The sequence below is a fragment of the Epinephelus lanceolatus genome, chromosome 6 (assembly GCF_041903045.1).
Source record: "Epinephelus lanceolatus isolate andai-2023 chromosome 6, ASM4190304v1, whole genome shotgun sequence".
NCBI classification, from domain to species: Eukaryota; Metazoa; Chordata; class Actinopteri; order Perciformes; family Serranidae; genus Epinephelus; species Epinephelus lanceolatus.
In genome coordinates this window covers 6,223,924-6,247,727 of record NC_135739.1, presented here as the reverse complement: position 1 = coordinate 6,247,727, position 23,804 = coordinate 6,223,924, and the positions used below count along the sequence as shown (strand labels likewise).

Sequence of the window (23,804 nt, the reverse complement as noted above, 5' to 3'; positions counted from 1 at the left end):
TGACTTGGTTTGGAAATAAGTCATTGGTCAACGTCACAGTCAGTAGTACCTAGCATCCAATTACAACCACGCGTTGAAGTAACATACTAGCCAATCACAGCACAGTAAGGCGGGACATCCTGCAAAAGGAATGGTTTGTGCTTTTTTTCCACGGTAGGTTGAAGAGTAGTTTATCTCGTTACTAGGCAGCGATAACGGCGCTGGTTTGCTAAGTATTGACCACAGTCTTCGATATTTTATACAGTCTATGATATTGGGAGAGGAATAAGTGTCTCGGAAAATTACAGATTTAGGCACAAGCGACACGAGCGCAGAGATGCTTACATTGTAGGACGTTAACATTAGCCGGGTAATACAGACTTAACGGTTAACGTTAGCTAAACTACAACAGTGCTCACAGCCCTGACCTGCCTTTCTGTACTTTCTTTATTGTACAGAAAACTATCCTCGCCACCCTGGCCTCCTCAAGGTAACCTAGTTTATCCCTTATTGTTTCCTACAACTAACCACTTCCCTGTAACCTTAGTTAGCTACACGTCTAAGCTAGCGTTAACAGTTACCTGTGTTTGTTTTAAAAGGACCGCCTCTATTTCTGTTTTAGTGACATCCGAGAAAAGCTGCGCAAGAAGCGACGTGCTTTACAAGACACTTTGGTAAAAAACAAAAATGAGGACGACATTCAGGTAAAGTTACAAACGCTATCTCGTTAAATAGTGTTATTACAGAGGTGTTGTGTCTGTGGACTGACAGAAGCCACACAGAGTACATACAGCACAAAGTGAACAAGAACCCTCCTTGACAAGACTCAGCATGACCTGGAGGAATGTCTTACTTAGTCTATACACACTTAAAAGTCAGGAACACAGATAAAAGAGCTGCTTTAGTAAATCTAATTATACTTGATAGGCTCTGGTTCCGTCTACCAGTTTGAAAGAGGAGAAACTGCAAACTACAATGAAGGTTGGTGTGTGTTTTGTAGCTTAGCTTTGTAGCTTGTAGTTGCCCTGCTGTGTGTGCTACTGGCTGCTTAACACCAATCTTATTCTCTCTTCCCTGTGCCAATGAACACTTTTCAAGTTGTGCTTAATAGCAGTGTGGATAGCAGTACAGTTTGCATTTGCAGTCTTGCTGTTGGTCTCAGTTGCATACCTGTGTTGCACCAGGAACCTCAAAGCAGCGAGGAAGACCCAGGGGAGACACTGAAACGCACGTTAAGGGCTCAGAGACAGAGGCGGAAGAAAAGGGTACTTATCATCCTCTTGCACCCCTTAATGCTATTTATTACTGTTTCATTGTACTCACTTAACAGTGTATGTATACATACTGTTCCATCTCTTGGCATATATTAGCTGCTAGACCAGTCTTCAGCTCAGTCCCATGATGATGATGTGGAGGAGATCTCCACCATTCAGCCCCACAGTGAAGATGAGGGATCGGCTGAAAAAGCAGCTGACCCAGCGGTTTTGTCAAGACCTCCAACTGGATCTCAGAGAAGTTAGTGTCCATGTTCTCTCTAAATTTGCCCCTCACCCGCTATGCTTTTTGGCTGATCAGAGCTGGAGGTCATTTTGAAAAAGTCCAGTTGCAGTAACAAAACTGTGCTGCATGATCCTTTATTGTCAACATTTAAAGAACACTTCTTTTTCCATGTAACAAAATGACCTAACTTCTCAAAATAAAATGACTAAAACAATTGGCAATATCCAAGCAGTCGGTGCCAGAATTTGATTTGAGATAGTCAGTGTCAGTAGCAATACAGCACTAAATAATACATGTGATTATTGTTTCATGATGTGCTTTGTCTTCTAGGTGTCTCCTCAAGACTTCAGCATACTCCCAGCTCTCAGCATTTAGACAGCTTTGTGACACGGCGCTTGGAAGAGAAACTGAGAGCAGCCAGAGTAAACTGAGTTGTTGTTTTTTTACACACACACACACACACACACACACACACTAGCCTGTATTTAGATAATATAATGAAAGATATCCAATTCCAAAACAAAGCACTCATAACTGCAAATCCCGGATGAAATATTTTGATGTATAAGTATGGTCTCTTGTGTTTCAGTCTAAAGGTGAGAGCCTTCAGCAGGAGGAGGCCTCTCTCGAGACAGCCAGTCGCCTTCAGAGCCTCAGAGATAGAGACACTGTAACAAGGTTTGACCGAGAGGTTAGCATCTATTTCAATTTTGGTCACACAGCGTCCTTTCACCATGACTGTACCCATCGCAGTGGAGGTTTAACCCACAGTGTTTTACAGGTTGATCCAGACAGAGCTGGAGGACACGATGACCCTCTTGCACTCAGCACCAGGGTGAAGTTCAGAGAAGCAGCAAGACGAGTAAGGCTGAAGACAACATTGCAGTCATTTTAAGAATAAAGTATTTCTTTTGTATTTATTTATTTGTTTTGTGCAAATACAGACAGGAAAAGGCCTACCGACTGCTGAGGAGGCATACAACTTCTTTACACTCAACTTTGAGCCAGATCCACCAGATGGGACTGAGAAGAAGAGCAAGAAAAAAGAAAAACAGAAAAAAACAGCTGAGGAGGGCAGAGATGAAGAAGGAGAGGACGAAGCTGAGGAGCAGGAAGATGCTGAAGCAGATGATCAAGATGAAAATGAAGACCAGGTAAACACCAACAATTATATTGTAAGAAATCACCTGTGTGTATCCTGATTATTTCCGCGTGTTCCGTAGCTGCAGTTGCATAAAACTGAGTAGATTCTAAATGCCTCATATTCTTTGTTCCACCTTAGAGTGAAGAAGTTCCTCTTGTACGAGATGAAGAGGATTTATTTGTCATTGAACAGTCACCACAGGACTTCCTGGAAGTGAGGAAAGCAGTGTATGTTGGGTACCAAAAACGTGTTCTGCAAGAGAGTGAGCACCTTTTTACACCAAGTTTTCGAACAGGTATTTTGTAATGTAGAAAACCACCTGATCCACACCCACACTGCTGAGAATATGAACTATCTTTAAAATCTTTTAACTGACTTTATCTTTCATTGACACAGTTCCAACCTCCAGTAAACTGCCTGAGAACACGAAGCCCCGTTATCTGGAGGATGAGGGTCTGTATGTAGGGGAGAGGCCTCCTGTATCCCTGACCAATGAGAACATTCTGGAGAACCGCATTTTGAAAGCAGATGGGGTAATTTCAACCAACATGCCAGACAGCTCAACAGTGTCCATGCCCCTAAATCCATGAGTTCTTTAATTAATATATCTTTTTAAATTCTTCATTAAGGGAAAGAAGTGGTTTGGAGATGATGGCAGGATCATGGCTCTGCCTGACCCCATAAAAGAATCATCCACCAGACCGCCTCTCTTCCACCTGGAGGAAGACCTGGACCCTGCACTGCAAACTGTGTACAGGAAGGTCAGACACACGCCCGCTCTCACTTCGATCACTCCGTTCATTTGCCACATCTAACGCACTGTGCACATTGATACACTGAAAATGTGGTGGCACCCTCACACTTGAGTGTTCTCTAACCCTTTTGCCATTTTGAAAAAAAGCAAAAGGGCAGTATGGCATTTGGTACAAAGGAGCAGGGAGGGGGGAGGCGTTTGTCATCAGGGAATAGAGCAGAGGTGGAGGATGACACATCAGTGATATCATCTCAGCAGACAATATACAGCTGGATCAAAACTCCAGCTGGGCATTGTGGGCGTTAAAAGAAGCTGTGAAGTCACCCTTTGAAGAAGTGCAACAATGGAAATTGAATTTTAGATTTTATATGCTTTTCCCTTAAAAGAATACTTCACCCACAAGATGACCAGTTGTATATCAGTTTTCACTGTGTGTTACCTTGAATTTGTGAAGAAAACTGTTTTTCTTGCATGCCCTCAAATGGAGAGTGTAAAAAAGGTGAACATATCAAAACATCCTTTTACAAACTGTAAACACAGCACCTGCAGTCCAAGGTCCCAATCCAAGTCTCATTTATCCGAAAGCTCAGTAATTCTCAAACGCTTGCATTTTTTTACTAACACATTGAAATATAAAACACTTCTGCCTACGAGTAGCGTGCCCTTAGTTTGCCTCAGCGCGTGAGTATGAGCTCCACTCGAGCAGAGTTCGAATGCACACATGCTCAAGCACACTACTCAGCTGAGCATGAGACTGTTTGCACAAACATCCTAAACACAGCAAAATAACAAAACAAATGTCAGATGGCAGGGTCTCTATAGATAAAAACACTGACACACACTTCTAGTACAGTGGTTCCGGTCCAAAAGTGGGTCGCGGGTCCATTCTAAATGGACCACAAGTGATTCGTGAACGTGTGAAGTTTGTAAAAAACACATAATTTTGAAGTACAGTGAATTTCCGGCACAGAGTTTTCATTTTGATGTGCATTTCCTGTTGTAGAGTGAGTGACTAACGGACAGACACTTAACAGAGACAGCAAACTAGCTCGACAACATGGCCACACAAAAGTATGATGCTTAGTATATTAAACTGTGTGGACCTTGCACCAATGACTAAGAGGAAATCTGGACCCCGTGGCTGGACCAGTTGGAAATCACTGTTAATTAAACTTAAATGGGTTTACTTTTGTATGAGTCTATACATAGTTTTTTAGGAAAATCCTGCATAGTATTCCTTTTATCGGCAGACATGAAGAAGTTTATTTCGTGCTAAATTCTGTGTAAATATTAATTTTAATGTCCAAACACTACAGAGTTATAGAAGAACCTCCACAGATGGTTATCTAATAATAATAACAATCTCTTCTTCTTGACGAGACTGATAAGAATGATATTGCATGTCTGATACTGTCAAGATAAATATTGAAATAACATTCTAGCAAAGATTTTAAGAAATGTTCTGCATCGTTAAAAATCTTATCAGAAACCGAAACCATCAAAACAATATCATGTTATCTCTTTTATGTACAGTAGACCTGTGTGCTTCTACATAACTCAGATTAATTGCTTTAATAAAACTGTAATACTGTATATTTGATCATTTCTATTTGTTGGTGACTTTTACCTTGAGGGATGTGAGGGATAAAAGGACAGAGTGATTCGTATGCTGTGCACAATATTACTAGTACAACAAAATAAAATCGACCACAAATTACACATTTAAACAGCTCCCAAATACAAAAAATGTCCCCTGGGATCTATATATATAAATCAGCAGGTAATTTCCTCTTTTAGTAAAATCCTAAAAGATTGAGTTATTTTTTTTTCCACCTGGACCTTTATGCTCTGCCATTTCTCCTCTAATCAGCTGTTATGATACCACAACTATCACACATTCACATATATGTAGTTTTTTGTTGAGCTGCGGGCGTCACGTAGGTTTACATTACCAAAGGTTTATGACAAAATCACTTGACGACACATCGCTAAAGAGGAGAGGGAGAGGCGCTGTGCTGCTGCCAGAGGAGCCGCTGAATGAGTTCTCTCTGAGCAGTAAGTCGCTAAAAGTGTCCGAGAAGTCCGGGGCTGTTCATAAAACATTCAGGACGCCGCAGTTTATTCCACACTACTGAAGCTGCTCCTCTTTTTGGAACCACCCCATAGTCGGTAATAATTTCGCTTTCAGCCATGCTTGTTGTTGCCATGGGTAACAGTATGACATCAATATGTCAACAAGCTGAAATACTGCAGGTATCACGATATGAATTTGAACGAGATGATGTGGCACACCCCTGCTTAGTCTCTTACACAGACGCCGATGATGTCAGCACGCTGGCTGACTCTGTCGTCTGTGGACATTCCCATAGGAAAGTTGTAATAGAACTAGTGCTGGCTCCCAGCGGCAGTGATGTGATTGGATCCAAATCCATGTACTTCCGTACTTCCCCGACCAACAGCTTATTAGCTTTGCCTTACACCCGCCTACACCGGAATTGCTGTTCCCCAAATTGTTGTCCGTAGTACAACAGAAAAGGAAGTGTTCAGTGCATCGCAAGAAGAGATTAAAATGAATATGATTTCATTTGATTCAGCTATATTGCAGAGCTGCAACGTCTCTGTTACATGGAACATACGTGCCACTCCTATGGCAATGCCGTCACGTGGTCTGGATATCCCCGCCCATTTCTATTACAAAACGAAAGACGAATGTCCCCAGACTCCCATTCCGAAGTAAGGGAGGCTGGTCATGTGAGACTAACCCCTACTGTGCAGATTGTAATGTCCCATGAGGCAAATTTGTGATTTGCAAAATTGGGCTGTATGAATAATATCGACTTGACTTGACCATATATTTGTGCATTATGGGGATAATAAATAAAACTAAAACACATCTGAGCTCAGTCAAGACAGGTATTTGGTACAGCTCAATGACAAATTCTGTGAGCACTCAGACTGCATTGTCCAGCTGTATCCTTATTTAAAGCAGCTTGTTCCAGACATCATTCACACTTCTAAATGTCTGACCATATAGGCAAAATATGATAAATATGGGAACCCTGAAAAAACTGTCAATGCAGGTTTCACTCAGATCTGGTTCACTGGTTGAGACTATCTGAATTGGAAACCCCCAAAGAACCCTTGTCTTCACATGTTTTTTTTTACTCTGGAGACAGGCACAGCTGCCACATTTGATCACTGCGAAAACAGAGCTTCCATTGTAGTTCAATTGAGTGTTTATTTTACATCATTGTCATGCATGACTTTTCATTACAGCACTCCCTGATGGCCTGGCCAACTATTTCACGCTTCCTTTACACTTGCACTTGTACTTAGATACGCTCAAGCAAATGACAAGCACCGAGTATGTTTCATCGTGATTGTTATTTTCCAAACGTTGCATGATGGATGATGTTGTTGTCTCCTCCAGGCCCTGAAGTCCAAGTATGCAAATTTGTATATCTCTGGTGCAGCGGACCCTGAGGGGGACTACCAGATTGATGTTGATGTCGCTGGGCTGATCTTCTCTCATCACCCACTTTTCAGTCGTGAACATGTCCTGGGGGCCCGTCTGGCTCAGCTGTATGATCAGTACCTCACCAGGCAGCGCAATAATCTCACAGGACACCTGACTGACAAGGTAAAGTTTACTGAATAGTGAAGCAGTTACAAAGACGCTAAAATGTCCTTGCAATCCTGAATAGGTCCTGAAATTTCCCTTATTATTCAAATAAGCCACAGATACAGTTTATATCATGTGTTTTCTGTGTGTGCTGTAGTTGAATGGACTAAGAAGTGCACTGCGAAATATGCTTGAGGTCCATGGTGGGGAGAACCTCACTCAAGCCATGCAGCAGAGGATAGCAGAGTACAGTCGGGAGGTTAGGTGAGTTTTCCAGATTGAGCTCCATTCAAGTGCTGTTCAAACCAATATTCTGTAGCACCACGACAGACAAGAAATATTCCTGCTGTGTGTTTTTCCCCTGGATATCACAGGAATACTCGGCAGCTACGAGACACTGAACAGGAGAAAGACAGGACTCTGTTGAAAAGCATAGTGAAAGTGTGGAAGGAGATGAAGGCCCTGAGAGACTTTCAGAAGTTCACCAACACACCCTATAAGCTCTACCTCAGGAGGTAAATCTCTTTAGACAATTATGCTGGTGCTGCTCCATCAAACTTAAATGAAATACTGTGTTCCTGTCTTGTTTAAAGGGAATTGTTTGGTAATAAAAATCTTACTACACATTCACTCCTCCCTCTTGTTGAAAAATGTATATCTTCACATTATAGTGTTCCACACATGCTTGTACCCTTGTCATTAATATGCTGTGTGTGTGGTTTCTTTTCTCAACCTTGCTCCAGAGAGAATGTGGACCGGGTAACAGATGAGCGAGAGTATGAAGAGGATATCTGGGCAGAGATTGTGGAATTGGAGGCAGAGACTGATGAAGATTACCAGAGAAAGCTGGCCGAGTACAAGAAACAGCTGGAGGAGTGGAAGCTCTGGAGAAGAAAGCAGGTACCAACTTGAGTTCAAATGAAAATTTATCGACCATGCTGACATCAGCCCATATTCATTCACTGCAGAATAATATTTATTGATACCATGTTGCCTGATTAACTAACAATAAATTGTAGTGGAAAAAAAGGCTAAACTAGATTTAAAGTAATTTAGAGACATTTTTTGTTTTGTTTTTTTTACCAGAAAGCACCATCAAGTTGATTTTTAAACTTTAAAATGTTCTGCTCATCATGTTTGTCATATTGGGGGAAAAAAATCAAAAGACATCTAAAGCCTCCTACAGACTGAGAATTTAGCAATCTTATTAGTTTAGTGTAAGCTATAGTGTGCGACATGGATCTTATAAACTCGGGTACGACATCAAGTTTGATGTGACTGTCTGATGTCCGATTCACAAGGATGCTGCGCGGATTATTACTTCTCCAACTGTGAAGCAAAACACAGAGGGTCACATTATTAAATAACCTAAAGTTTTGTGGACACTATATACTGCGGTGTGTCTGTGTGTGTGTTTGCTAGCTGCTAGGCTGCTCACCTGGCAGCTGCAACTCCGCCACTGTTTCCTTCCATGCTTCATCCTTCTTTACCCGATCATGATAAGAACTGGAGGACGCAGCATACAGACAAGGCTTCTGATGCCACATCTTGACAAGGTTTTCCTCTGTGCTGGTATCCCAGATCGCAAGACCGTGACAACAGCCATCCTTGAACTTCTCTCATGGTGCAATGTAGGACTTCCTTTTTAGAGACATGACCAAAGATATCGCCCATGTTTCTTTCACGTTGGTCATCTTTCATGTGGGACAGCCCCAAATCGCACAGTGCCATATAAACTTACTGCTTATGCAAACTGAGCATTTTGTACTGCTGCACTTTCACATTAAAAGCATTAAACTGGTGAAACACAAACTGACTTTTATTATGGAGTAGTCACAGGGAATGCAATGTGTTTTTCAGTGAGTCAATCAGCAGACATGAAGATGTTTATTACGTACAGGAGTCTGCGTAAATATTAATTTTCATGTCCAAACACCACTAAGTTATGGCAGAGCCTCCACAGATGGTTATCAAATAATAGTAACTATCTCTTCTTCTTTATTGGGACTGATAAGAATAATATTGCATACCTGACACTGTCAAGATAAATATTGAAATAACATCATTCTAACAAAGATTTTGAGCAGTATGTTGCATCCTTAATCTTACTGGAAACAGAAACCATCAAAACAATGTCATTTTATGTACAGTAGACCTGTGTGCTTCTACAGCAATCGCCTTTATTGCTTCATTAATTGTATCCCTCCTCTTATGTGATTGTGGGTGTGATACTGTATGCTTGATCATTTATATTTTTAGTGACTTTTTCCTTGTATGAAGTGAGGGTTGAAAGGACAGAGGGTTTTGTATGCTGTGCACAATATTAATAGTACAACAAAATAAAATGTCAATAGTGACAAATTTTGGACAAAGCATGTGTAATTTTCAAGATAGAAAGGTCAACCTGGGCTCAAATTGAAGCTTATCAACTTGGGAGGTTTTCTATGTGCAAGTGAAGCATAAGTGATGAGTCATTTTTTGCAGGGATGTTGTGTGTGATATTTTGAAATAAAATGGCAACAAGCCCCAGAATCTTACTTTGCTACGTTCCCCTTTATGACAGGATACTCCTTTCCAAATTTCATACTTGTATGACTATCTTTGCCATTGTAGTGCCCTAATATTTGCATTTACGTCATTTTGCCAGAAATATGTCCCAAAAAAGGGGTTTTGGGACCCCTGAGACCAAACGGCCCACAGTTGGGGGTGCTTGTTATCAATTTGTGATGGCCCAAGGTATATACAGGCTAACAGGAAATAATAATAAAAAAGGTAGCAGAAAACATCATGAGGGCTAGACCTGGCTCCCGGCCTGAGCTGCAGGTGACAAGCTGCACACCTCCAACTTAGTGATGTAACCAACTCCCTTCACTGTGCTCTGCTGTCTGCAGACTGATGCTGCGTGCACCATAATACAGAATAATAATTAAAAAGGGCCAATCAGTGCCTGACTTCTTTATTTAAAACAACAGTAGTTTGCTTTGTCTCTCATAAAGAAAAATAAATTATTGAAGTTTAATTGTTGGTTTGAAATCAAGATAGGCTTGTACAGTGTGTGAATATATGCATATATATTCATATATTCACATCCTGCGTTTTCAGAAAGCCAAAAAGAAGAAGCGAAAAAAGAAGAAGAAAGGCCAGCCACAGGATGACACCGAAGAAGAAGATGAAGACCAGGAGGTGAGTGAATCAGAGGGGCCCATTGAAGAAGGACCCCCGAAGCCGGAGCCTCCAGAGAAGCCAGACTTTGATTCTATAGAGCAGCGAGTCCGAGAGAAAGCCTCCAGGATACGCAGGAAACCAGGAGAATCCATCCTGATCCCTGAGCTGTCTGCATCTGGAAACATCACTGCCAGTGAACTCTGCCCCAGGTATGAAGAGAAACACAGAGGAAGGTCTGGGTTTCTTTACAAAAAGAAAAGAAGTAAGAAACAAGGGGCAGGGTCAGTGTTAACTAAGTAGCTAGTTTTTAGTAAACACATTGATATCTAGAAAATAAATCTGCATATATCAGCCACTGGCAGATTTTTCACTGTTTTTTAGAAAACCAAGAAGTGTAACCCTGAATTTAAAATGAAAGGACTTCACTGCACTGTGGAGGTTTTTTGTGGACTGTTTGTTTTCTCCTTGTCGTAGGCCTGAAATAGCTCGAAGAGAGGACGTTAAGAAGCGCTCTCATTTCATCAAGATCCTATACAATGGCAAAGAAGTCTCCCGAACAGACAGCAGACCCTTGACCTCTGATTTCACAGGGCACTTTGGCCAGATTTTCAATCTCAAGATAGTTAACTGTCCGCAGAGCATCAACTTACAGGTACAGAAACATGTATCATGCCTCCACTTTGTGTAATCCACTTATCTGCTTGATAGATTACCACATGAACTGTATTCTTCTCTCATTTCTGTGTGTGTGTGTGTGTGTGTGTGTGTGTGTTTTCTGTGTCTGGGCAGGTGTTTGAGGAGATTGGCTCATCATGCTCCCTCCTGGCTCAAGTGTTTATTCCAGTGCCAGAACCCTCAGTTTTGACGGGCAAGGTCCCTCTGGAGGAATTTGAGTTCAGCAGCAACCAGAGAGTGATGTTTGACCATGAGGGTGTTGGAAGTGGTAAATGCCTTCATTTGACTGTAGTTCAGACCTAAAACTCTCTCAACCACAATTGCATTCCCACTCCAAAGATAACATCTATATTTCAGTATGAATCACAGCCCTCACATTTGTTTGTTTGAGTGATCTCAGTCCCTCCTGTCTCTGATTCTCTCTGTTTGCATCGTCAGACGTGCCCCTCTCTTTTGAGGCCAATGGTGGTAACAAACAGACCCTGCTGACCTCTGGGAAGCTGTCGTGCTGTGTTTCGTGGGGGATTGGGGAGGATGACGTACCGCTCGCCCCTCCTGTGTCTCAACAGCCTGGCGGTAAGAACAGGTAATGTCACTGAAAGGACAGATCTGGTGGGTTGTAACTTGTAAATGAATGTATTAGCCCATGAACGACATATCCTGTGTGATTTACAACACTGCTGATCATCTTCCAAAGAATGGTGTTTATATTCATGAATGCATTTTCCTAGCCTCCAGGCAGCCAGTGGTTTTAGTTTGTGTCAGCATGATATAAACTTGGCAACATGCTCAGACTTGAAGCTCGGCTAATACAGGTAATCAATCATGTTAAACTTGGATTTAATTTAGCATCAGAGGTTATGCTGCAGGGTACGTTTCTGAAAAGTCTGTTTATGATAGGGCAATGAACATATTCAAATTGAACATTTCCATTTTTGCTTATTGTTTTTATTTTCTGACAACTTGGCTTATCAGTGAATCACAAGGCTCATTCATTTTTGATGCAAATTCCCAAACTTTGATGTCAGAGTTTCCTACATCTGCACCTGAACGCATTTGTCTGATGGTTCAAGTCTCTGCAAGTTTCGTAAAATATCACATTGAAATGAATCACATTAAATAAGTCTAAAATCATACAGTATAGAACATGGCATCTTTGTAGTCCTTTAAATCTGTCCTTGAACATGTAACAAACAAGTCAATGGTTAATTTTACTCCTATTAATCACTCCCCTTCTTCTTATGTGTTTTAGTGGCTTGGGCCGTCTTGATGCGGTCACATATATCGGGGCATCTGGACTATATGACATGAAAAAAATTGGAGAGTGGGCCACGCAGTCTCGACTGGACCCCAACGATCCTAAAAATGCCTCCATCATGCAACTGCTGAAAGTGGGTATCGGAATCAGTGCATAAGAAAGAGGTCTCAACAACAGAGCTGCGACAATTAATCAGTTACTTGTAAACTATTAATTTAATCACCAACTAATTTAATAATCGATCAATTAGTTTGTTTTAGAAGAAAAGTTTGAAATCTCTGATTCCAGCTCCCTAAATGTAAATATTTTCTGTTTATTTTTTACTGAATATATTTGGGTTCTGGACAAAGTAATTTGAGGCTTCATCTTGGGCTTTGGGAAACATTTTTTCACCATTTTCTGATATTTTGTCGACCAAACAACTCATCGATTAATTGAAAAAATATTCAACAGATAAATTGACTGAAAATAATCATTAATTGCAGCCCTTCTCAATAGTCAAGGACCCTAATTTTTGCAATAAAAACATGGCTCTGTTCTTTGTTCCTGTGGTTGCCAGGTGGCCAGTAGTGGAGAGGTAACAGCTCCAGAGTACTTCCGTCTGGAGCAGCTGCAGGAGGAGTTCAACTTTGTGACTGATGAAGAGTTGGACAGGTCCAAAAGATTTCGGCTGCTCAGGCTCAGGAACCAGGAAGTTGCAGAGTTTCGAAATTACAAGTGTGTTCCTGCCCTGGAGAGGGAGGTCACTGACAAGGTGTTCCAGGTCAGCCCTGCAGATAGTTACCAGCAGAATATTATGGACATGGCAAATGAGAATGCATTCATTCTTTTCCTCTTTTGGGTAAAAATGATTTCAGGAATATGAGAAGAGACTGAAAGAGACAGAGAAAGTTGACACTAAACAACATCTGGATTCGCAAAGAGCCTTAGTGGCCAAATACCTCCAGAAGGTGAGCAGCCCATCTGATGTAAACATGTTTTTGTTACCTCAGCCTTTAGCATGTAATAGCGCCAATCATCTGTTGTATAATCCTGGCATTTTTCCACAGATCCGAGAATCTGTCATCAACAGATTTCTTCTTGCCAAGCATCACTACCTTCTGTCTGACTTGGTGACAGAAGAGGAGATACCAAGCATTGGGTAAATACTCCACCAGGAATTACTTGACTAAATAGTCTGCCTCCCTTTTAACTCCCATCTTTCACAGCTGACATTCTTTCATGTTTGTGTTATGCCTGTTGCTGTAATTTTTTTCTTTCTTGCCAATCACAAAATAGTGACTCAAGCATGTTTGCATGTGATCTATCATTTCTGTATATCTTACGCTTATTCCACTTGTCAAAAGAATTGAAAAATTACAAAGAGTGCCTGCTCAAGTTGTAAAGGAAAGGTTAAATAACTTGGAGTGCTTTGAAGTGTGGGATCCACAGCCAAATCAACCTATCACAGAGAGTGGCAGGACCGATATAAATCACAGGCTGATGTAAGTATGTTTCTTGGCCTGGCGCTGCTTCGGCGTATTTGATCTTGAACTCAACACGACATTCCACTGGCTGAGTAATACTGTCCTCTGGAACTGCTCAAGGCAGTGTTTTAAAGCAGGTTTCACAACATGTGGACATGATAACAGAAAATCTGAAGTTAATTTCACTCTTTGATGGCATTTATACAGATATACATAATAATGTAAAACTGTCGACTCTAATCACACTGTTGGCTGTTGCTTTGCACATTTTATCATCATTGAGAGTGAATGTTATAATTTTCTCTGTTCAATTTTTCTGTTATTTTTCTGCTATGCGTTTTTAACAGTGGGGCAGGTCCAGGGTATGAGTCTCTTTCTTTTTCTCCCACCCTCTATGTCTCTGTTTCTCCATTTCGTTTGAACCCTGAGTACCAGTACAGTAGTGTCCATAGACCCTGTGTAGTATTCAGTCCTTTCAGGATTTTGCAGCTTATTTCACTGAAACAGGTTGATTTTTTTTTCTCAAAAATTAAGATGAACTTAAGTTTTTTTTTCCTGCTGTATATCATCACCTCTTAATTAGTATTGTGATCATAAAATGGCAGATACCTGGAGGGACTGAGTACTGTTGGTGGTAACGATCCTGTCCCACACTTTGAAACATGTTTTTGATCTCTCAGCGAACATTTGCATACAGTGTGATGTATGAGCACCCTGCTGGTTGTTGACTTAATGACGGCTGTTTGTGGTAAAAATCAGGATTCTGGGAATTAACCTTTTCAAGCTGGCTGAACCCAAGCGGCCGCTGAAACCTCAGAGGAAAGAGAGAAAGAAGGTGACGGCTCAGAATCTGTCTGATGGAGACATTAAACTGTTGGTCAACATCATCCGGGCCTACGACATCCCTGTCCGCAGGCCCCAGAGCAGGTGAGTGCCAAGTGCATCCACTCAAATTCAGAATAGTGTAGTTGAAATCCTCCTTCCTCTTTTTATAAATAACAACTGTACAATTTAGACGCCTGACAGACATTGAACTTTGTCAATGGGTTTTTATTTCAGCAAACCAGGACAGTCGTCTCAGAGCGTCATCCAAGGCAGCGATTGGCTTGTCAACCAGGTATAATACACCTCAACTGTACTTTACAGTTGATTGGCAGCAGGATCTTTAGTGGCATGTGATTTATATCATGTATTTTGTGTGTTTGTTATTGGTGTGATGTAGATACAAGTGCGGCCTTTTGTGGAGGTTTCCTTCCAGCGCACAGTGCTGCAGACGACCACAGCTGATGGACCAAACCCCTGCTGGAACGAGGAGCTGCAGCTACCGTTTAGGTGACAGCTGTGTACTTCATGGCTTGATCTTTGTGTTTTATGATCAATGTTTACATCTGTTTTGGCAACTTGGTGCTATCAGCTTTATCCACTTAGATCAGGGGTAGCTTCAATATCAAAAGAGCCATTTTTGACCAAAAATGATTTACAAAAATTTATCCGGAGCTGCAAAACATATGAAGTAACACAGCCTGATAAATCTAAATTAACTTTCAACATTACAAATAGGTCTAACTGAGCGTTCATTAATATGTTTAGCCACCAGGGGGCACTGCAGTGAGCTATTTAGGATTACTTGGAACTTTAACTTTGCGGAGTCTGCAGTAAAAGTACACAAATCTCTTCACACACAATTAAATTCTGTTTTCTTCCAACACTTTTCCTTTTTTGGATTTGGAATCCTTAGATAGCCAAGTTAGGGAGACTTGAGACTACTGTCGCCACCGCTACTGAGATTTGGCAAAATGTAGAGGAAAAGGCGCCAGGCTGAAGACGATGGACGCCAAAATGTTCAAACTTTTTTTTTGTGTGTGTTTGTGTGTGTGTGTGTGTGTACAGGCTACACATTTTTACAATTGAAGAATGTCAAAATCAAACCGTTATTAATTTCCACATGATGTTTTTTAGCCACTAGAGAGAGGCTAAAGAGCCGCATGTGGCTCTAGGGCCACAGGTTGCCTACACCAGACTTATATAAAGGTTGTCAAAAGTGTCGATACGTCAGTACTTTTTTGATACCACTGCATGAAGTAAAACAATGTCCTTGAATTATAGATTGGATTGTATTGAAAGCACTGAAGCTTTAAAAAAAGAAAGAAACATATGTACAATCAGAGTTTCAACCCAAGGCTGCACAGATTAAACAACAAGGAAGAAAATCACCTCATCCTCAACCTGTGGTCGGAGGCACATGTTCAGGGATGTATTCCGTACCAGCGCTGTGTGCCAGTTTTTAATTAAAAAAAATATATTGTTTGTGCATAGAACTTTTTTTTTCATGATATTAAATGACACAGTTTTTTAATACAAGTACTGTACCTAGGTTTTAAATTCTGGTGTCAGGAGGATGTTAACTTACATAGCTTCAAAACATACAACACTTTCCAGATACTGTAGCTATGTGCACCTAACACATACATGTGTAGAAATGCAAAACTCCTCTTCCTCTTCTCTACAGCGCCCCAAATGGTGACTACAGTGCTGCAGTCTTGCAGTCAGTCAGAGACGAAGTCTTCATCAACATATTTGATGAGGTGGTTTATGAAACTGGAGTGGTGAGTAAAACGTTTTCTCACATCTCACTCGCAGTAATTATATCAGAACATGTTTCTTTAACTGTAATATTTGTTCTTTGCTCCTCAGAGTGACAAAGACAGAGGGAAATCAATACACACCTGGGTAGAGAAGCATTGGCTGGGTTCTGTCAGGATTCCTTTCAGCACCATTTATTCTCAGTCCAAGGTGACAGTCTTTGTTGTTGTGGATTTATTAACAGGTCTAACTGTATGAACTCCTGACTGATTTTATTTTTATTTTTTTTTTAATTCAATTGCACAGATTGATGGAACATTCAAGGTGAATACACCAGCAGTGTTACTGGGGTACAGTAAGGAGCGGAGCCATGGCACTAACAGTGGTTATGACACTATGAGGAGCCTGAGTGAGGGGGCATTTATCACACTCTTCATCACCATTGAACCTCAGCTGGTGCCTGGAGAGTCCATCAGGGAAAAGGTAAGTCATGTTTAAGTGCCAGAGTACACAAGTCGAAAATAGCTGTGCTTGCTTTTTTTTTTTTTAATTCCTGTATTGTGAGATCACGAGAATTTTTTTAGCTCGAGATAAAAAGATAATCAATTAGCTAGCTTGACGACATGGCCAAACGCAAGTAGGACTCTGAATGTATTAAACTGTGTGGACCTTGAACTAATGACTAAGGAGAGAAAGTTCTAACACAGTTATGAATGACTTATGAATCCTCTCAATAGCTGTGACAGTGATCTTAAAGGCTGGAATCAGATGTGATCAGATGAACCAGACACTCATTTTCAAGCTCTCCATAATTAATCCCTGATCTCTTCTTTTCTTGTTATAAATGATCTTGTTATTTCAAGAAATCTGCCTCTTGTTTTCCCAAGAGTTCCCATAAATCAACCTGTTATCACCACAAAACAAGTTCTGTTATTTCGAGATAAGGATGAAATGATATAATTAAGTGCAAGCACAGCTGTTCTCAGCTTCCATACCAAAGTAGAGGATTGCTCCTGTCTGCTTTGTAGTGCCCAGCCTGCATCATCATCATGTGGTAGTTTGTCTTAGTTCATGTGTGTCTTCAGATACATCCATTTCATTTCATTTGAGTGTCTATATCAGTATTTTATCATTTATGTCCACATGTTGTCCATGCTGTGCTAAGTTGGTGTAAATGTATTAATTTGTTCTTATGCTTGTCGTCCTTTTGTCATTACTTGCTTTTGCTCTGCTACATGTGCTAGATTAAGGAGTTGAAGGTAACTCATTCAGTCACCCATCCATGATCACATCATTTTTAAGTCATATTGATTCATTTCCATCGCGCCTGGCCAATATTCCTCTGCTGTAACCTTTGACCTTTCTGTGCAGTTTGACAGCCAAGAGGATGAAAATCTACTGCAGGCTTCAGAGAGGTTTGAGAAGGACGCGGCACAGCGCTACCCGGACCGACCCTGCGTTACCACCGTCATAGACCTCAACGGGAAGACGGTCTTCATCACACGTTATATTCGACCACTCAACCCCCCACGGGAGTTACTGGATGCATTCCCTGATAACCTCCAGGAGGCCTCGGTCAGTCGCTTGATTGAAGTGAATCTTGAAAGGGACTCCTCCTATCTTTTTATTCCTTATTTGATCAGATTTACTGTAGTGACACACCGACTTTATCCTCACACAGGCCCTGGTTGCCCGATTCGTCTCACTCATCCCGTCTCTGCCAGACAGCATTTCGTTTTCTGGTGCCTGTGATCTGTGGAGCACCTGTGATGTGAGTGAACCCCCTCGGATGTGTTGTGATTGTAAGAGGAGAGAAATGCTCATCTTACAGTAACGTGTCTGCTTTCTTTTCAGCAATTCCTCAGCCTCCTGGCAGGAGATGAAGAAGAACACGCTGTCCTGTTGTGCAACTACTTCCTGTCAATGGGAAAGAAAGCCTGGCTTGTAATTGGCACTGCTATACCAGAGGTGTGTAACAGTTATATGTAAACCTGAGGAGATTTCAGGTGTATAATGATCTGTTTAGTACGTCACCCACACGTCTCCAAGACTATGAAATGAAGTCTAGGACACACTCTCTGACCTCATGGGAGCTGTGGGGTAGAACATGCAGGTGCTCTTTTGGTGTGCTCGCCCTCACAGAAGTTTTTGGTATGCTCGAATGGATGGTGGTCAACATACAGTACAGGCCAAAAGTTTGGACACATGAGATGAGAACTACAATTCTGCGATTACTAAAAAGGTCCTTTATAAAAGACAAATGCTTTCTGTATGAAAACGTTCTAATGTACAGTACAGGCCAAAAGTTTGGACACACCTTCTCATTCAATGCGTTTTCTTTATTTTCATGACTATTTATATTGTAGATTCTCACTGAAGGCATCAAAACTATGAATGAACACATGTGGAGTTATGTACTTAACAAAAAAAGGTGAAATAACTGAAAACATGTTTTATATTCTAGTTTCTTCAAAATAGCCACCCTTTGCTCTGATTACTGCTTTGCACACTCTTGGCATTCTCTCCATGAGCTTCAAGAGGTAGTCACCTGAAATGGTTTCCACTTCACAGGTGTGCCTTATCAGGGTTAATTAGTGGAATTTCTTGCTTTATCAGTGGGGTTGGGACCATCAGTTGTGTTGTGCAGAAGTCAGGTTAATACACAGCCGACAGCCCTATTGGACAACTGTTAAAATTCATATTATGGCAAGAACCAATCAGCTAACTAAAGAAAAACGAGTGGCCATCATTACTTTAAGAAATGAAGGTCAGTCAGTCCGGAAAATTGCAAAAACTTTAAATGTGTCCCCAAGTGGAGTCGCAAAAACCATCAAGCGCTACAACGAAACTGGCACACATGAGGACCGACCCAGGAAAGGAAGACCAAGAGTCACCTCTGCTTCTGAGGATAAGTTCATCCGAGTCACCAGCCTCAGAAATCGCAAGTTAACAGCAGCTCAGATCAGAGACCAGATGAATGCCACACAGAGTTCTAGCAGCAGACCCATCTCTAGAACAACTGTTAAGAGGAGACTGCGCCAATCAGGCCTTCATGGTCAAATAGCTGCTAGGAAACCACTACTAAGGAGAGGCAACAAGCAGAAGAGATTTGTTTGGGCCAAGAAACACAAGGAATGGACATTAGACCAGTGGAAATCTGTGCTTTGGTCTGATGAGTCCAAATTTGAGATCTTTGGTTCCAACCGCCGTGACTTTGTGAGACGCAGAAAAGGTGAACGGATGGATTCCACATGCCTGGTTCCCACTGTGAAGCATGGAGGAGGAGGTATGATGGTGTGGGGGTGTTTTGCTGGTGACACTGTTGGGGATTTATTCAAAATTGAAGGCACACTGAACCAGCATGGCTACCACAGCATCCTGCAGCGACATGCCATCCCATCTGGTTTGCGTTTAGTTGGACGATCATTTATTTTTCAACAGGACAATGACCCCAAACACACCTCCAGGCTGTGTAAGGGCTATTTGACCAAGAAGGAGAGTGATGGAGTGCTGCGGCAGATGACCTGGCCTCCACAGTCACCGGACCTGAACCCAATCGAGATGGTTTGGGGTGAGCTGGACCGCAGAGTGAAGGCAAAGGGGCCAACAAGTGCTAAACACCTCTGGGAACTCCTTCAAGACTGTTGGAAAACCATTTCAGGTGACTACCTCTTGAAGCTCATGGAGAGAATGCCAAGAGTGTGCAAAGCAGTAATCAGAGCAAAGGGTGGCTATTTTGAAGAAACTAGAATATAAAACATGTTTTCAGTTATTTCACCTTTTTTTGTTAAGTACATAACTCCACATGTGTTCATTCATAGTTTTGATGCCTTCAGTGAGAATCTACAATATAAATAGTCATGAAAATAAAGAAAACGCATTGAATGAGAAGGTGTGTCCAAACTTTTGGCCTGTACTGTACATTAGAACGTTTTCATACAGAAAGCATTTGTCTTTTATAAAGGACCTTTTTAGTAATCGCAGAATTGTAGTTCTCATCCATATTTTTATTTTTCGTATAAAAAAAAATCCGACTAGCCGACTGCGGACTCCTCAATGGAACGAATCAATCATCTCCATGTTCTGTGATAGCGCGCCAGCTATTTGGCCTGATTTTACTGCACGTGTTGTACCCCAAGCATATGACGTGATATGATCTCTCCTTTTAACCTCCTTGCACATCTCATGAACAGATGTGCTTCCATTTTATTAACTGTATCAATCCACGCTGACTCTGTGAGACACACATCTCACGAAGACCCCCTGTGTTTTTAATCTCACAAATGCCCAGCTGTATATGCGTTTTGAACTTAGATTTTTGATGTCTTTATTTCGTAGGGGCCCACAGCATATGTCTTGACTTTAGAGCAGAACCGCTACCTGATCTGGAATCCCAGCAGTGGTCAGTACTACGGACAGTATGACACCTTCTGCCCGCTGCAAACAGTTGGCTGCCTGGTTAATGCTGAAAATGTGAGTGAAGAGAGAGCAACTGTATGACATCAGATCATTTCCTTTAGATTGCAGCAGATTATATAACTTTATCCAAATTTTACTTTAGGTGTGGTTTAACATTCAAGAGTATACGTCACCGATGACGATGAGTTTTGACATCAGTAAAGCCCATCTGTGGAAGCCGTTTTTCTCCCGATCCTTCTCCGACCCTGGGCTGTCCAGTGTACAAGTGAGTGTTCAACACAAATTTATAACCTTGATATATGTTCAGTAATAATTTTTACATATTTTGTTAAATCTAATTCTCTTTAGGTAGAGGAGCTGGCATATCGGCGCACAGACAGAGCAGCTGCAGCAGAGCTTCAGGACAGGCGAGTTAACACTGTGTCATATTGATTTGATGGGCTACAATTACACACTAGACAAAACTCATTTAACAGCTCCCTCTCTGTAGAATTGAGAAGATCCTGAAGGAGAAGATCATGGAGTGGCGACCTCGTCACCCAACCCGCTGGAATCGCTACTGCACCAACACCCTGAAACAGTTCCTGCCCAAACTGGAGCTGAGCAGGGGGCGGGACATGGCTGAGGGGCACCGCCACGAGCTGCAGAGCCTGCTGGGAGACAACAGGGTAAGTGTGACATGGGAACGCCTGGAAAGAACTTACTCGACTGAGTCACTGCATGATGTCATCAGTCATCAATCTGTTGTTTCAATTATAGAATATTCTCCGCTTTGAAAAAGAAAGCTGGCTGAACACAGGGTGTCACATTAATAAAATCCTCTCATAAATAACCAATGGGCTTTTTTTTGTTTTTAGATTTCAGGATTCCCCCTGAATCTGCCTTTTTCTGAGATCCGGCCCATCATAGAGGCGGTGTACAGCACTGGAGTTCACAATGTTCACGCATCCAATGTGGAGTTTGCCTTGGCAGTGTATGTGCACCCCTACCCTAATAATGTCCTGTCTGTGTGGGTGTACCTGGCCTCGCTGGTGCGTACATGATACAAGAGACACTCATCTCACTGTGGATCACTGTGCCTCACTGCTTTTGTATAGAAATGTGCTAAAGCTTTATTTAAGCTGACGACTTTATGTAATCACATGACTCACACACTGTTTTTACACTATTGTAAATCTAATGTATATAATGGATATCAAGTAAAGAAGTTATCAGTTTTATATCTGTACATCAGATCCAATACAATTTAATAACTTTGTATTAAATCCCAATTTTCTGGACTTTATAGCGCTCACTTGTTCTTGACTCTGAGAGCAGCCATTTTTGAGGCACTAGCTCGTGGTGCTGTTGTATTTGACTTTATTGTGCTCAGCATTTAATTACCTGTGCCAAGGAGGTTATGTTTTCGCCAGCGGTGTCTGTTTGTTTGCAAAATAACTCAAAAAGTTCTGGATGGATTTTGATGAAATGGTTGATAATGGGACAAGGAACAGATGATAAAATTTTGGTGGTGATCGGTTGAAGCTAAGTGGACAAAAAATAATAAAATGGTGGGAAATCCGAGCTGCTTGGCAGAGGTCTGCGCTCTCTGAGTGTTCTAGTTAATTTATGTTAACATATATGAAAGAGCCGGACAGTAACAGGGTTCCTACAGGTTAAGGCACGTTGGATTTAAGACTTTTTTGATGCCACTGGGAATAAAACTTAAGACCAATTTAACGAAAACTTAAATTTAAAAAATAAAAAAATAAAATGGGGGTTATGGACAAATTTGCCCAAATGATTATTGTAACATAAAACATTGTTTTTGTTGGTTCCACTTACCTGATCTGCCTGATGTTTTTTGCATTTTGGAAATTAATTAAAAACAAAAAAGATGTTAGCAATGCAACATAAGAAAAAAGGATTCCTAGAATTCCACTTTTCATGTCCTAAACATTTTAAGACCTCTAAAAGATTGATTTAAGACACTTTAACCATTTAAGGCCTTATTTTTAGATTAATGAATTTAATGCCTTATAAGACTTCTTGAGTATCCATAGTAACCGTGTAGTTAGAATATGTAGAAATGCCTTGCACTAAAATCTAACGCCATTGACAAAAACAGCCTAAAATCTAAAATACAGTAATAAATTAGCACCAACAAGAAGTCTTCCGTAATTAAGTGCTAGCTCAATATTCAGGGCTCACAAAATATGTTTCCTGATATTATTTTTTAAATGTGTTGCCAAGGTTATTATAGACTATATTATAAACTAAAAAAAGCTGAAATTAGGTGTGAAGAAAACATTTTAGATAACTGAAATATAAAGTAGACTTAAGAAAAAAAACAAAAACCGAAACAACTTTGTGTACTTGCAAAACTAACTAAAATAAAATAAAAATATACAGGAAATGTATTTAGTTTTAGTCTTTGTCAATTTGGTCGAATTAACAAACACAACAAACATGAGGAGGCATTGGTGCATATGTTTACAGACACTGGAATGGCTACATGGCTGTCAGTCAGCTGCCTTCACAAAGTGTTGTATTTGTACTGTAATACCTATTCTGAACTTCTTAAATTTTGCCCCAGACAAACACTTGTCATCATAATAAAATTAGAATTGCTCACGCTTGTATGCCCCCGCAAACATCCAAACTTACATGTAGCCATGACAGTTGACACTGCTTCAAATATGAACGGTGCCATTAAGAAGCTACATATTCTGAAGCACAGATCTATACAATCAGCAGTTTCAAGATTTGTGTCACCAATTCAGTATCTTCCCTTCTGTTCCTGAGTGCTGGTTTTGAGTAATAGCCTAAAACGTGTTTTGGCAGAACAATCTAATGTCACAGGCAAGTTGACAGTTTGTCTTAATTAGCACATGAATTCTTGAGTTATGGCCAAAAATAGGTTTTATGAGGTCACACTAACCTTTGTCCACTAAAATCTTATCACTTCATTGTTGAGTTCAAGTGGACGTTTCTGCCAAGTTTCAAGAAATTCCTTCAAGGCATTCTGTAGATGGCGCGTTCGTGAGAATGAGATAGGCACAAGTTCACAGTGACCTTGACCTTTGACCAGCAAAATCTAATCAGTTCATCCTTGAGTCCAAGTGGATGTTTGTGCCTAATTTGAAGAAATTATCTGGAGTGTGAGATACTAGTTCACGTGAATGGTACAGACAGATGGACAACCCAAACCCAAAAACATAATGTCTTTGGCCATGGCTGGTACCGGTGTAGAGGCATAA

At 41.0% G+C, this 23,804-nt stretch overlaps 1 protein-coding gene across 2 annotated transcripts; it reads left to right on the top strand.

Annotated features, from left to right (window-relative positions):
- The first annotated feature begins 153 nt into the window (after positions 1–153).
- On the top strand, positions 154–22,128 carry cc2d2a (coiled-coil and C2 domain containing 2A). Of its 2 annotated transcripts, XM_078168544.1 has the most exons (39): positions 154–349; positions 438–469; positions 602–683; positions 907–960; positions 1,164–1,244; positions 1,350–1,494; positions 1,810–1,901; positions 2,069–2,170; positions 2,261–2,341; positions 2,424–2,633; positions 2,762–2,918; positions 3,020–3,156; positions 3,253–3,384; positions 6,808–7,017; positions 7,157–7,263; positions 7,374–7,514; positions 7,743–7,899; positions 10,102–10,373; positions 10,639–10,816; positions 10,954–11,107; positions 11,278–11,425; positions 12,092–12,230; positions 12,657–12,860; positions 12,955–13,047; positions 13,147–13,238; positions 14,323–14,490; positions 14,623–14,680; positions 14,786–14,895; positions 16,073–16,169; positions 16,258–16,356; positions 16,453–16,629; positions 17,518–17,721; positions 17,828–17,917; positions 18,001–18,114; positions 20,485–20,619; positions 20,708–20,830; positions 20,914–20,972; positions 21,056–21,233; positions 21,423–22,128. In XM_078168544.1, the coding sequence occupies exons 4-39, from the start codon at positions 955–957 to the stop codon at positions 21,606–21,608; spliced, it is 4,836 nt and encodes a 1,611-aa protein (XP_078024670.1). In that variant the 5' UTR covers positions 154–349; positions 438–469; positions 602–683; positions 907–954; the 3' UTR covers positions 21,609–22,128. The 2 variants fall into 2 exon arrangements, with proteins under 2 accessions (XP_078024670.1, XP_033478303.1); XM_033622412.2 differs by having other exon boundaries at positions 154–469.
- The last annotated feature ends 1,676 nt before the right edge of the window (positions 22,129–23,804 follow it).

Coding starts and splice junctions, on each gene's coding strand:
- cc2d2a (XM_078168544.1), top strand. Junction 13,048..13,146: donor TGGCCAAATACCTCCAGAAG/GTGAGCAGCCCA, acceptor ATTTTTCCACAG/ATCCGAGAATCTGTCATCAA. Junction 17,918..18,000: donor ATCTGTGGAGCACCTGTGAT/GTGAGTGAACCC, acceptor CTTTCTTTTCAG/CAATTCCTCAGCCTCCTGGC.